This window comes from Osmerus eperlanus, chromosome 11 (assembly GCF_963692335.1).
Source record: "Osmerus eperlanus chromosome 11, fOsmEpe2.1, whole genome shotgun sequence".
NCBI classification, from domain to species: domain Eukaryota; kingdom Metazoa; phylum Chordata; class Actinopteri; order Osmeriformes; family Osmeridae; genus Osmerus; species Osmerus eperlanus.
The window spans coordinates 7,949,512-7,964,511 of record NC_085028.1 but is presented as its reverse complement, the minus strand read 5'-3'; the positions used below and the strand labels follow the sequence as shown (position 1 = coordinate 7,964,511).

The 15,000-nt window shown below is 50.9% G+C and overlaps 1 protein-coding gene across 2 annotated transcripts in view; it reads left to right on the top strand.

The window, feature by feature from the left end:
- Nucleotides 1-15,000, top strand: part of sipa1l3 (signal-induced proliferation-associated 1 like 3) — a 48,879-nt gene that overhangs the window by 12,483 nt on the left and 21,396 nt on the right. For both annotated transcript variants that reach the window (XM_062473674.1, XM_062473673.1), the window contains exons 2-4: nt 8,548-8,636; nt 12,604-14,393; nt 14,880-15,000. The exon at nt 14,880-15,000 is cut by the window's right edge and continues 10 nt beyond it. In XM_062473674.1, the coding sequence (XP_062329658.1) occupies nt 12,932-14,393; nt 14,880-15,000 (1,583 nt within the window). In that variant the 5' untranslated portion in view covers nt 8,548-8,636; nt 12,604-12,931. The remainder of the gene's footprint in view (nt 1-8,547; nt 8,637-12,603; nt 14,394-14,879) is intronic.

Genomic DNA, 15,000 nt, shown 5'->3' with positions numbered 1-15,000 from the left:
TTGCATGAGTGGGAGGGAGTAGGAATTTGACGAGAGAGGGAGAGAAAGAAGGAAATCTAGAGAGAGGGAGATGTTGATGTGTGTGCGCTGCTGGTTGGCAGAATGAGGGGTGCCTGGATCTGTGCTGAGATGAGACTTGGCTGGGATTCTCACTGCTTAGTCAACAAACTACTGTAGTTCTCAGAGCATCGGTTGGAGACCCACAGATGTGCCTCTGGAGAGAGGGAGAGTTTTAGACACTCGCCTATCACTTCTGCACTCATACGCATCAAGAGTGTGTGTGTCCATGAGCTGCTTAAGTGACCATCATTAAGCTGCTAACATGCAGCTTGACATCAGGCAGCCACCGACTTAAACCTGGTCTCTCTCCCTCCGTCTGCGTAGCTCCCTGCGTACTCTGGGAGTAAGGATGGTAAGATTCACCGGTTCGCATCGGTGCATCGGCATTAAAGCTCACGATGCGATTGCCCGAATCAAAAGGGGTGCACCGGATACAATGTGGGATGAAATCGCGATGCATCGTTTCTAACATTTTTGCATCGGTATAATCTGATGTATTTATATAGAATCGTGTGTAGGCGAACACCTTTAGTATTTAGAAATGTGACCAATGATTTGTGACCAATCATTTTATATTCTCTAACTGTTTCTTAAGCGCGCTCTCATCTACATTGCTGTCAGTGGCCGATTCTCGTCAAGTCTCTCGGCCAAGTTTCGCGCGAGTTGGAGGCGTGTTCGGGCGAGTGTTATCATGGCGGAGGAAGAGTTACACGTTCATACGAATTGCAATAAATCCAAGGTTTGGCAACACTTCGGATTTTCCAAGAAAGATGGACAATTTGACAAGACCCATGCAATTGGCAAGATATGTCATGCTGCTATAAAGTACACAGGCAGCACGGCTAACTTAGGTTCCTTAGGTAACTTAGCCTGAAGAGGCTACATGGTATTTGTGTGGAGACGTCTGCCTCCCCCTCGGATTCAGCTATGGCTACAGTCAGTGGCTAGCTCCACCGGTACCTCTAGCAAGAATAGGAAGCTATTCTCCGAGAAACAAATCCCTGTTGTGTACGACAAAGTAAGACGAGAGATAGCTGAGTCATTGAGAAAAACCTTAACCCTTGTTCTGCCTTCGGGTCACAATGACCCGAAGGTTCACAATGACCCATCGTTGTGCTGCGACAACTTTCCCCAATACAAAAATAAAGCATTCTCTTTTAACCTTCGTGCTGTGGCGGGTCTGAGACAGCCCGACGGTTAAAAGAAAATACTTCACTTTATTTTTGTATGAGGTAAAGTTGTTGCAACACTTGGGGAGGTCACAATGACTGAAGGGTCACATTGACCCGAAGATAACACAAGGGTTAAAGTAGGACGTATGAGTTCAGTTTAGTGTGGGAGGTGTTATGACAGTGTTAACAGAAGCTTGTGACGGCCAGTAATAGTTTCCCCTTTTTTACATTCAGATTTTATTTAATCTTTTGTCAGAGACTTTGTTTAATATGTGATACCTATAACTTGCACTTTTTTAGTTAATTGATGATTTGCTGTCTGACAAAGAAATAAATAATTGAATGAATGAATCAATGAATTGCATCATGTCAAATCGCACTGCATCGCAATAGGGGTGAATCGTATCGCATCGCATTAGTAGTTGCTTTTATGTATCTTTAATGTATCGGATCGTTGGCAGTGCATCGAGATGTGTATCGCATCGTCCTCAGTGATGGAGATGCACATCCCTAGTAGGGAGGATGCAGAGAGGGGTAGAGTCCTAAGAGATGGACGTGAGGGAGGACAGGGGGCAGGAGAGGAGATGTAAGAGAGAGGAGGAGAGGAGGGCTAGAATGTGTGCGTTTCCGCTGGCAGCACATGTGCTTCATAAAGAGACCTCGTAAAGCAGCCGGGACAGACCCTTTGAAGCCACCAGCTCCTCCCCAAACTCCAGCTCTCTCTCTGTGTGCGTGTGTGTGGGTGTTGTGACACTGGCGTGTTGGGAATGGTGTATCTGAACTTGTTGACCGGTTTACTTGTTGGCTCTGTGTGTGTGTGTTGGACTGTGAGCGTACACGCCATTATTAAAGTTGTGATTCCTGTTCTGTCAGAAGTTCAACTGCTTTGTTTGGAGTCATGTGTTTGGTCTGTCTCAACATGTTTATGTGGGGGTGTTCCTCTGAAGTGGAGCACACACTCGCGCGCACACACACACACACAGTGTGGGTTGTTCTCAGCTGCAGAGGGGGAGGTTGAGGGAAGGCGAGCGGGAGGAAGTGGCAATGTGTTTTTAATTTCCTCCAGCAGTTATCTAGCACGATCCCTCTGATCTCTCTCACTCCCTCTCTCAGTTCTCTCTGCCCTCTCCTCTTTCTCTCCTGCCCTCGCCACTCTGCTGCTAGAGGATCACGCAAGGACAGGAGGAGGAGGGTTTCTGCTCCCTGTGCCCCCCCCAGCCCCCCTCACGCCAGCCACTCTGGGACCCCCCTACTAACAGAGCACACACACGTTTCAACAGCCCTAATGCCACACGCAACCACCCAGCATGGGGGAGGAGGCAGGCAGGCAGACAGGAGAGGTAAGGTTAGGTCCCCCTCTCCCACCCCTCCCTCACTCACTCTTCCTGCCTGCCTCCCTACCTCACCCACACCCTTCCCTCACCCCTGTCCTCTCCTCTTACTCCCACTGCCTCCCACTCTGCCTCGCCTCCCCCCAGTTTCTCACAAGCGTGTACAGTTGGATGACTGGGTTACTCTGGCAGGCGAAGGGAGGGAGGGAGCCAGAGAGTGATGGAGGGAGGTATGCTGCAGGAACGCAGACATGGTGGAGGTTAGGCACCCTTCACTGCCCCCACACACACACACACACTTGAGTTTCAGGAGTGCAGAGTGGAGCTGCTCGCGTCTTGCTGTGACCCCAAGGTGACCCCTCGGTGAAGTCAGAGAGGTCAGGGTCAGACAGGGGACACGTCACATCATCTTCATCCCACACAACTCCTCTACATTCCTCATCCTCTCTTTCTCTTCATCCATCTGTCTCTCTGTCTGCTACCATGATCTCTATCGGTCTGGCCCAGTCGCTCTCTCTTAGGCTCTCTCTCTTTCTGTCTCTTTCTCTCTCTGCTGTCTGACAGGCTGTCTGATTCAGGCCTAAGTGTTTCTGTACTGTACTGTAGGGCTGTCTAGAGACCCAGGGCCAGGAGGACCAGAGACCCAGGCCTCCACAGAGACCTGCCCCTCCAGAGGACTCCATTTGGGGGAACAGGATATCACACAGGGAGGAGGGGGGGGGTGGAGCTCAGCTCAGTCCAGAGGGATCTTGGTGAACAAAAACTAACTGCCCTCACTCTCAGTGGCGCCACTTAGAAAGAAAGAGAGGGGGGGGGACTTTCAGAAATTGTGTCAGAGGACCTTTGTCTGACTGCACTGTACACCCCCAACACACAAACACGCACAAGCGCACCACACACAAAAACACCCCTTGACCTTGTTAATAGGTCGACATTTCTCCATTGTCGGCGCGCCCGTGTGTGAGTGAGTCAGTTGGAGAGAAGAGGGCCACTGTGTGTCGGTAGGGCTCTCGTCAGAAGGTTCTAGAATAACAACCCCCCCCTCCCCGCTAATATAACACAACTGCAGCTCCACTTGCAGAGGCACCTTTCATTTAGGTGAATTTGTGGTGTTCTCTTCTACTTGTATTGACATATGGCTGTGCAGGATAGAAAGCTGGTTTGTCGGAGGCCATCAACCTTTATTGATCTTTGACCTGTGATTGATCTCAGTCCTAGATACAAGCTTCACAAAACCAGAATGGTTGTCACGTCCAACCACCACCACCATCCCAGCCTCCCAACCACCACCCCAGCCCCTCCCCCCCCAGCCTCAGCAGCCTATCTCTAGATGATGTTCTTGGGCAGAGTTTAATCTGGGCTATTTTGGCTGTGCTTCGTGTTGGTCCGACATAGTAAATTGAGCTGTAATCTGAGATTGACCCCAGATGATTTGGGGAGTGAGGAAGGGGTCATAACAAGACCATATCCACAGAAGCTGTGAGTTTAGATCACGTGGTCTTTGATCTGCTGTGACGGCTGGCATGGAAATAGAGTGTTCCTATGGCGGTCTGACTGTCGATCTATTTTATTGATTCTGCAGTGCGTAATCATCATTCAGGCTCCCTCCATCTCCTCCTCCCCACCATCCCCCTCTCCTCTACTTCAAAGCCCTATCATCAAGTAGCTCTATTATTCTGTCACTGGGTTGCTACTGTTACAGGAAGAGCTTCTGCTTGACCCGTGACCCCCCTACCCCACATCACACTCGCCTTCAGCCTGGACATGAATGAAAACCTGCTCTGGGTGTTCTCTCCCTCTATCTTCTCTCTTCTCCCAGACTGGCCTCCGTGGGAGCATTAGCAGCTGTGGTGTGTGTGTGTGTGTGTGTGGGGATGTGTGTGTGTGTGTGGGGGGGGGGTGTGTGTGTGACCACTCACTCCTTCAACCCTGTCATTACCACACAGCCCAGGGGAGAGCCGTAGGGGGTTGGGGAGGGCCAGTGGGGCTACAGGCTGTGTGTGTGTGTGTGTGTGTGTGGGGGGGGGGGGGGGGGGGGGTTACTGTGTTTACAGTGAGTGTAGGAACAGTGTCCTGCTTTGCCAGGTGAGCTGCTTTTACCCTATTAAACTGACATGTTATGTCTCTAAGCAGTAATGTGTCTACATGATATCTGATCGCAGCAGTCTGAATCACCCTTCTGATGTGTGGGTGTGTGAGTTGGGGGGGGCACTTTGCATCATTCTGTGTGTGGGTGGTTGTGTGTCACGCAAAAAACTCACACAAAACAAAGACAAAATAATGAGGCTACATGTATTTAGACTTATCTAAATACTGCTCATTTCTACTGACACACATCTAAGACAACATTTATGTGAAAATCTCTGGTGCCTAAGACTTGTTTCTTAATGTTCTGTGTGTGGGGGATGTTGGGGTCATCTCAATCTGTGTGTGTATGTGTGTCAAGCTCTAGGAATGTTGCTCTCCTCAGTCAGACAGCAGGTAGGTGACTAACCCTGCCTCTGACTCACCTGACGCCTCCTGCCTCTTGAAGCATTCTCTTCATGCTTCTGTGAATCAGGAGAATGGACATGATGTGTGTGGTCCGGGACATGCTTCTCATAGATAAGGTATAACTGCTTGTCCTCCAGTCCATCCAGCATCTGGTTCTCTACAATGTTCTCTCTATATGGTTCTTTCTAGAAGGTTCTCTCTACATGCTTCTCTCCACGAATGTTCTTTCTAGAAGGTTCTCTGTGGGAGAGAGTAGGCTACACGGCATGTGGGCTGGTGTAGGAGAGATGAAGAGGGAGAATGAAAGATGGAGATGGAGTGAAAGACAGAGATGGTTAGAGAGAAGGATGGATTGAGGCCTTAAGGTCAAAGGAGTGAAAGATCAGAGGGAGAGCTGAGGTGGTGGGTGCAGGGCTGGGAGAGAGAGAGAGAGAGCTTGATGTTTTCAATTTGCTCCAGCACTGACAAGGACACATCAGTGATTGACTTGGTTGTGTGGGTGATTTATTTATCATTGTGTGTGTGTGTGGATGGCGCTCACCACAGCCTCACCTCACGCCTACACCGTAAGTCCTCCTGTCGGCGTTCCCATGGCAACCAGGAGCATAGCGATGGCTGCAGCAGTGGAAGATATGGAGAACGGCTTGTTGTAATACAGTCTAGTACAGTGCCATCTGGACCTAATACAGCACAGTACTGGCTAGACTTGGAACAGTCCTGAACCACTTAGCTCTAGTACAGAACAGTACTGGCTGGACTTAGAACAGTCCTGCCCCTGAGGACCAAAACCTCACGCCATAAGAACAGTTTCTTTCCATCTGCTACTGGCCTCTTCAACAAGGCCAAGGACTCCCGTTGACATTCATTCACTTATTTAACTATTATAAGTCCAGCTAATGGCAATTACAGTATGCACAAGCCACCTTACCTCAGTATCCGATTGCATGTTGACCACTCACGCTGCTCATTCTTATTCTTATTTTTATATATATTTTATATTTAAATTGTTGAATTCTTAGATTGTTTAGTTCTTAGAAATAGTTTTGTACTTTTACTTAATTTAAGATTCGTATATGTTTAGTGTTTTGCACCTCCCTGCCACAGTAAATTCCATGTTTGTATAACATACTGAGAGGTTGAGGGGAGACCCTTTGCCCTCCTATTAGCATCTGAATGGAAGATGGAGGAGTGGAGGGATGAGAAGGGATGAAAGTGTGGAGGCACTCCTCCCAGTGTTGCATTGTGAAAGGGGCTTCTCACCCCTGTCTGCAGGGGGTCCGTATCCTGGACCATGTGCCTGTCTGAATACACACACACACACACACACACAATCTCAGTACAATCGGTAGTGCAATTCTGTGTCTATAGAAGTGCAGCAGTGACACACATACTGTACAACACTCAGTGTGTGGGGATGAAGAAAAGTTCTGTTTGTCTCTTCAGGAACGGTGTGACTTCAGTTTGGTTGTGGGTTTAGAAGCAATAAGTAATTGGAGCAATTGGAAAGACTACATCATAGACCTGTGACCTGTGATCACCAGAATATAACAGTCTATAGGTTACAGGAGGGACGTATAATGAAGATCAAGACGAGATGCATGAACAGATAATGAGGCAACAGCTGATCTACTGTTTGTGATTAGCATAAGCACTTAAGAAATCCCTGATTTCTTCTACAATGGAGAAACTGGTTAAGATGACTGAAACACTTGAACTATAATGCAGTTGCAATGTGGAACCCATTAGCTAACTAGGACACCCTCCTCCGCCTGGTTTAAGAAGTTGTTTTTAAGTAGCACTTACACTCTGCAAACCCAGTGAAATATTCATGATGTTTGAATTTAGAAATAATCCCCTTAAAATCACATCACAATGGGAGAGATGTGGGGGAATGAAGGACGCTAGGCTAGCTTACAGTCTCTCCCCCCTTTCTCTTTCTCTCTCTCCTCCTTTCCCCTCTCTCTCCCTTTCTCTCTCTCTTGCTCTCTCTCTCTCCTTTCCTCTCTCTCCTTTTCTCTCTCTCTCTTCCTTTCCCCTCTCTTCCTTTCTCTCTCTCTTTCTCTCCTCCTTTCCCCCCTCTCTCTCTTTCCCTCTCTTTCCCTCTCTCTCTTTCTCCCTTCCTCTCATGTGTCAGCAATGATATGTAAAGTAGGATGTTCATGTCCTGTTAAAATGTGGCGGGTTTCTAATTTGGTCTGGTCCTGTCGTATGCTGTACCCTACACTGAGCTGATACACGTTTTAATTACCCCGCTCCCTCTCCTTCCCCTCTCCCCTCTTTTTCTCTTTCTTCCCCTCTCTCTCCCCCCCTGTCCTACCTTCACTCACACTTTATCCCCCCCCCCCCCCCCCATATGTTTACTGAGTTGTGTAACCTCAATCTACATGGACAGATCGTCTCATCCGCTGTGAACTGAGCACATGCACACATTCATTTGTATGCACGTGCATCTCACATTCTCTCTCACACACACACACACACACACACACACACACACTCTCACAGACACTATCTCTGTCTCCCACACAGCCTTAAGTGTGTTCCTGTGTGTGATGGCCATTCTGTATAGCAGACTCTCCTCCCAGAATTACTCCACTGCTAATACAGCTGGCTCTCACAAGACTGTATTGTGGTGGCCTATTTACACATGCACTCAATCACTCTCCCCTCCTCTCTCTCGCTCTTACACACACACACACACACTCCAACTCAATCACTCTCCCCTCCTCTCTCTCGCTCTTACACACACACACACACACTCCAACTCAATCACTTACTCCCCTCCTCTCTCACACACCCACATTGACAGACACGCAAACTGACTCCTCCCCAGACCCACTCCCTTGCTGAGCTAAAGACAGTAATTATCCTGAGTGTCAGGGTTAATTGGAGCTGAATTGATCAGTATTGATCAGTTCTGTTATTGTCAGACAGTAATATCCCCCCTCCCCACCGGACCCCTCTGTCCCCTCCCCTGTCAGTACAACCCCCCCTCCAATAGAGATGGAGGGAGGCCTGTCAGTACAACCCCCCTCCAATAGAGATGGAGGGAGGCCTGTCAGTACAACCCCCCCTCCAATAGAGATGGAGGGAGGCCTGTCAGTACAACCCCCCCTCCAATAGAGATGGAGGGGTGTTACAGAGGACAGTTATTAGAAAAGGCAAAAAGAATGCTTTTAGTGTGTGTGTGTGTCTCCGTGTCAGACAGAGCCCCTGGCATTACACTCCTTACACAATGGACAGCAGATGCTTTCCCTCTCTCTATTTCCCCTGTGCACACACACACACACACACTTGTTCAATACATCTGTGTCCAACCTAAGCTCCCGTTTCAGCTCTCTTGTTCACCCTGTTGGTTAACCATTAAGTCATAAAACGTGGAACCTTCTAGTTGTTCACTTCATCAAGTCTGTGATGTTTTCCCGCTGTCAGCAGAGCTCCCGTCCGCACCAGTCACCCTGATCACAGGATATCCCCTTTTCTCTCTACAGACCCCCGAAGCTCCCAGCTGCCAATCACACACACACACCTGGAGGGACCACGGCCGCTACACCTGCACTGCTGACACCTGGGGAACAAGGTAGGCCACTCATGGGATCTGCAGGTGTGTGTGAGGTCAGGGGGAAGGCTGTCCAAGTTCAGGGCGTCTTTCCTCCAGACAAGGTGTAAAGGGTTCTTTACACGTATTCAGAGAAGTTAGAGTACAAACAAGTACTCAAAGTTACTAAGGTGAAACACTGTGTAGCTCTAAACTAGCCTAACCCTTACCCTAACCCTTACCAAACCAAACCACGGACCTTAGCCACAAACCCTAGCCTACCTACAGTGACAGTATCATTTACCATGTTACATGTAAACACCAATATTGTCAAACCTAGGGGTGTAACAATACACTCGTATTGTTCCCATACGCATCGCGATACTGGGTGTACAATACAATACGTATCCCGATATAAATATATATATTTTTTTAATGAAACTTAAATTCAATTAACTAATTAAAAATGTATTTGATGTACATACAATTTAGTTAACTCAGTTCAAGCGATTTCTGTGAATGCAATGAATGCATGCATGCATAATGCAGGTGCAGAGTAGGTCGCGCGTGGTAGCTCAACCAATAGGATCAAACGGATGTCATATTGTAAAAATATTGCCATAACTCTATGATACATATTGTAAAATGTTTTATTGCGATATATTGTTCCACGATATATTGTTACACCCCTAGTAAAAACACTTACCTATAAAATAGAGCTCCCAGTGATACAAAACATTTACAAAGTCATTACAATATAAATCTTATAATCCTTAAGAAATCACATAATAAATGGACTACATATTAGTAATATGAATTCTTAAAGATTATTAGTGCAATGCAACGGTGGGCTGAAGGTGAATAGCTCCCACATTAAATAAGGAAGCGCTCGTGTGACTGAAGAATGTGTTTGTGTGCATGACTGAGAGTGACAAGCAGACACGGGAGAGGGAGGGAGGGATATCAGTGTTGTACCTCCCGTAAACAAACTCAACAACAAGGATGTTGTTTGGACTAGAATTTGCATTAACGCATGGTGATCTCAACTCAATGTGGTTGTTTGCCCTTGAGGGCCCACATGCCTGTCCCGTGTGTGTGTGTGTGTGTGTGTGCGCGCACCTGTACCTATAAGCGATCAAGGTATCCATGGTAACTATCCTTAACTTGGGGGCATCACCTGACCTTCTGTTATGAAACTAACCTCCCTCTGCACTCACTCCTCAGGGTGTGTGTGTGTGTGTTCCTGTGTGTGTGTATTTGCGCACGTCAGAAAAGACACAAGAAGTTATCAGACGCACACAGGAAAACAGTGTCACTGAGAATCAATGAAGACAATGACAACATGGGAGAGGGAGAGAAGGAGAGGGAGAGAGAAAGAGAGAGGAGAGGGAGAGAAGGAAAGAGAGAGAAGGAGAGAGAGAGGGAGAGCAAGGAGAGGAGTTGGCAAGCAGGACACAGGGGGAGCAGAGCATCTAACTAAACCTGTCATCTAGAGGTACAGAGATCTGGAGGACACTGACTGACTGACTGTGTGTGTGTGTCAACTCTCCCACTCCTTCTCCCCCCTCCACCAGCCAGTCCAGCAAGTCTTGCCTCGCTCCGGGTGACACACACAGTCCAGCACTCTGAACTCCTACGCCTTCCTGCCACACTCACACACAATCATAGTCAAACACACATGAACCCACACACACTCAGTCAAACAAACACACATGAACCTGCACACACTCAGTCAAACAAACACACATGAACCTACACATGCGCCGGAACACACACACACAAACACACAGGCTATTTGTTTCTCTGTCTCTGTCCTCCAGCTGTAGTTGTGATCTGGGATTTGGGGTGATAGTTTATCACTGTAGACTCCCTCCCTTCCTGTGAGGGGGAGGAGTTAGGACCCAGGGCAGGACCCCTCCCCGGACTCCCCGGAGACGGCCTTGGCTACACCTGCGTTTCAGCAGAGTTCTGATACATCTTCTAGTAGTTTTACTGATCCTATACTCACTGAGAGAGTGTGTGTGCGTGTGTGTGCGTGTAAGTCTTTTACGATGCCAACAAACGAACCGCAGAAAAAGAACTATGCATAACACACATGCACGTTTCATTCACAAGCTGTCCTTTCACATGAAGAGCAACTCTATGATATGCTGCTTCTCTGTGAATAGAGTGTGTGTGTTCCCTGAAGATGCTGTCACTGCTGTAGAAAATCACAAGGCGCCCTCTCCGACAGGCCTTGGACTGCATCACAATGTCTGGCTAAGAGGTTGTCAGGGAGAGGGAGAGAGCGAGAGAGAGGGATGGACAGAAAGAGGGAGAGAGAGAGAGAGAGAGAGAGAGAGAGAGAGAGGGATGGACAGAAAGAGGGAGAGAGCGAGAGAGAGGGATGGACAGAAAGAGGGAGAGAGTTGGTCATGAGCTCAGTGGCGACAGACTGATGTAGGGAAGAGAAAAAAGAAGGATATGAGCTGAATGAAGAGATGAGCGCACACTGGGATGTAAAGAGAGAGAGACTGGTATGGGAGGGAAGGAGAGAGGGGGCAAGAGGGATAAAGAAGAATCAACGTTGTGGTTTAGCGAGGGCAGATTAGGAATAAATGAAGGGATTTATTGATGAAATAAAGGCGAGAAACTTTGGGGCAGAGAGGAGACAAAATCGAGAAAGTAGATGATGTCGTTAATTTGGGAATGGAGCGATAACGGAAGGAGGAGGGATGAACACTGAGTTTGGGTAGAGCAGAGGCTGAATAAAGTAGCAATAGATAATTTAGGATAGAGAGTGAGAGATAGAAAGTGTTTTATTGTGTTGTGAATTGAATTGTGTGTTGTTTTGAATGCTTCAAGCCGAAACTAAATAAAGGCTGGATTTAGTTAGCAGTAATTCTGTCAGTGAGAGAGAGAAAGGGGAAGAGAGAGGGATGGCGGAGGGGGTAGGGTCAGATAGGGTTGCATCAGCTGGAGAGCATGTCTGACTAACACGGAGGAGGGGGGGGGGGGCTGCAGACGAGAGCAGCGAGGGAGGATTCCATGCGACTGTAACTTTAGGACGAGCCATCCTGGTTCACTGAGCAAGCTTCTCCTCCTCCTCCTCTCCTCCTCCTCGCCACGCTTTCTCTCCATCACTGGCTTATTTTAGCTCTGCCCCCCCTCCAGGGTTGTCTTCCTGTCGCTCCACATCCTCTCTCTCGTGCGCTCTCTCTGTCGGTTCTTTCCCTCTCTCCTCCCCTCTTAAAGCTTATTAAAGTAAAGTAGTCGGGTCATTAGGGGCAGAGAGAGAGAGAGACAGAGACAGAGAGAGACAGAGAGGAACTGCTCTCCTCTATTTTTCTTCAGGCTTTAGACTTAGCCTCTGTAGCACCCAGGCTCATTTCTTACACACACACACACACACTCTGTCCTGCTGACCTACTGAGGTAGTCAGGAATGTGTGCTCAACGGTGTATATCCTGTTACCTCCACACACACACACACATATCTACTCACCCAGACACCTCCACACACACCTCCACAACTGAACAGCACACCCTGGCTTACACCAGCTGGATGGCGTGCTGTGTTGTACCACACACAACACACACACACTCTGAACTGACACCAGGTGCATTGCACAGATAGCCTAAACCCTCATTATTTATCAACACGAATGTGCCAAATTAGTGTGTGTCGTGAATACAGTTTTCTCCTCTGGATATTTGTGTATCAGTGAGACAGGCCATGGGCAGTGAGACAGCCTTGCATGCTGAAATCTGATGTGTATAATAATAATAACTGCTCGTCAGGCCTTCTGAAGATTAGTCTTGAAGGGAGAAATCCTCTGTCAAATCCTCTAACCTCTCTCTCACTCTCCTTCAGTACCTCTCTCTCTTCCTCCCTCCCTCTTTACTCCCCACCTCTCTCTCTGTCCCTCATCTTCCCTGCCGCTGTCCCCACCCCCCACCCTCCCTTCTTACTCCCCATCGCCCTTCTCCGCTCTCACACGGGTCTCCGTCTCTTGTGTATGTGTCCACAGATCTCCAACAGAGAACAACAGATGGGTTGGGGACAGGAGAGAGCAGAGACAAGATAGAGGAGACAGAGGTGTTCCAGAAGAGAGACCGGACAGAGGCGCCCCAAGGAGCGAAGAGAGAGCGCCCCCAGAGGAGCCCCAGGACCCGGGCGTGAGCGCAGCCGTCAGGAGATGAGCGTGGGAGGTGGAGGCTGCTGCATCATCAGGCTGTGCGTGGAGTCTCTCCTCTCCCTGACCCCTGGCGAGGGATGCCCCCCCTCCTGCCCCCGACCTGCCGTCCTCCTGCCCTGAGCACCCCCCCTCCCTCTCCCTGGCCCGCCACGGGGGCACCATGAGCAGCTACAGAGACAGAGGAGTCACCTGCACCTCCTCAGACCTCCTGGAGGGGGGAGGAGGGGGAGGAGGTGCCCCCCAGCATGCAGCCGGCTTCCGCCACACCCCCAACGGCCACCCTGCCGCTGGCCCCGCCTCCTCAGACCCAACCAGCCTATCGCGGGTCTCCGTGCCCAAGATGGGCGTGCGTGCCCGGATCGCCGAGTGGCCGCCTCGCCGAGAGCACTCCCACGAGTCGCTCCTGGAGAACGGCAACGGCCACCACGGAGACGACCCTGCCGCCTACCTGTCGGCCTTCCCCTCCGACGGCGGGCTGATGCGGGGGGGCGTGGCCAGGCTGCCGCGGCGACGCACCAAGGACGCAGAGTTCCGCGCCGGAGAGCGAGGCTCCCCGCGGATCCTGAGGGCATTCCCGCCGCTACGGCAACGCTCCAACAGCGAGGTGACGCTGAGCGAGCAGGACGAGGGCGAGGTGGAGGGCCGTGGCGGGGGCCCGGGGGGCACCCTGTACCGGGAGTACGGCAGCACCTCCTCCATAGACATCCAGGGCATCCCCGAGCAGAGCTTCTTCGACATGCTCAGCCAGTTCCAGCAGGAGAGGCCCGACCAGCGCAGCACCGCCCCCATCCACCTGGGGGAGCTCCTCCGAGCCCCGGACTCCTCTGCCCCCGTTGGACACTCCGTCACCCCCACACCACGGGGAGAGGAGGGGGGAGGGACGGCCAGGAGGGAGGGAGGAGGGGAGAGCCGGGTGAGGAAGAAGAGCGGAGGGACGGAGTCGTCTCTGGGCACGTCGTCTCTGTTCCGGAAGCTCCGCAGCTCCAGCAGGGGCGAGCTGGACAAGGGGGAGCCGGGGGAGGACGGGGGAGGGGCGGCCAGGAACTCCTCCGACACCCCCTACAAATCCTGGGTATGTCCCAAGACCTTCGTTCACTACGACGCCCAAAGCATCCTGTTTGACCTCCACGAGGCGGCTGCCCAGCGAGGCTACGTGACCCCCAGGAGGAACACCGCCACCGGGGCCTCGGCAGCCTCGGTCTCCCTCCCCACCTCCAGAGCCCTGGACCCACCCTACTCCAGCACCGAGGACCTCACTGCCTTCAGCCTGGACCCCAGCCTCGGGCCACCCTGCCTGGGCATGGACCCACTGGAGGGGCCCCTACCCTCTGGCGGCCCCAGCCAGCTGCTCCTGACCTGCCCCCACTTCCTCAACGAGACGGGCGGCCACGGCGAGCGCAACGTCAGCTTCCTCAGCTCGTCCGGCGAGCGGGGCAGGGAGGGGGGGGCGGCGGAGGGGGCGGCGGCGAGGGGGGGCTGGCTCAGGAGGAGCAATGCCAGCGTGTCGGTGGTGGAGGTGCCGGTGGAACATCAGGTGACCCGGCTGGACTCACTGCAGCTGTACAGCGTGGAGCATGTGGACCAGGGGGCGCGCTACTACAGAGAGTATTTCCATGGGAAAGGTGAGGGGGGGGGGGCCTTGCTCGGCACGCACATGCCGACACACTGACATGGCTGTACACACACACACTTGCCGATAAATCCAGGTGATATGATGTTGGCAGGAAGTCATGGAGCTGTTCCACTGTCCCTAAGATGCTGTCCTCCATCCTCTCACTCATTAGATTCATGAAGTATTGATCTGAACACAACATGCTACACTCTGTCTGTTTCTCTCTCTCCCTCTCTCTGCTGCCTCTCTCTTCCTCCCTCCACCGTGACCTCTGCTTCTGTCATCTCTCTCTCTGTCCTCTCTCCACTCCTTCATTGTTAACCCCTTCTTTTACTACGTTCTCTCCATCTTTCCCTTCCCTCTTTCCTCCTCTTTCTCCTTCACCCTCTGTTAGTGTCATTCACCAGGCGTTCACCAGACACGTTCACAAATGTGATTGGTCCTGCTTTCTCTCTGTGTGTGTGCTCGCCTGCGTGGTGCATGTGTGTGTGCGCAGAGCACTCAAACTACTTTGGGACTGATGAGAAGCTGGGCCCGGTGGCGGTCAGTGTGAGGAGGGAGAAGCTGGACGACACCAAAGACCTGAAGGACCAGTACCAGTACCGGCTCATCGTCAG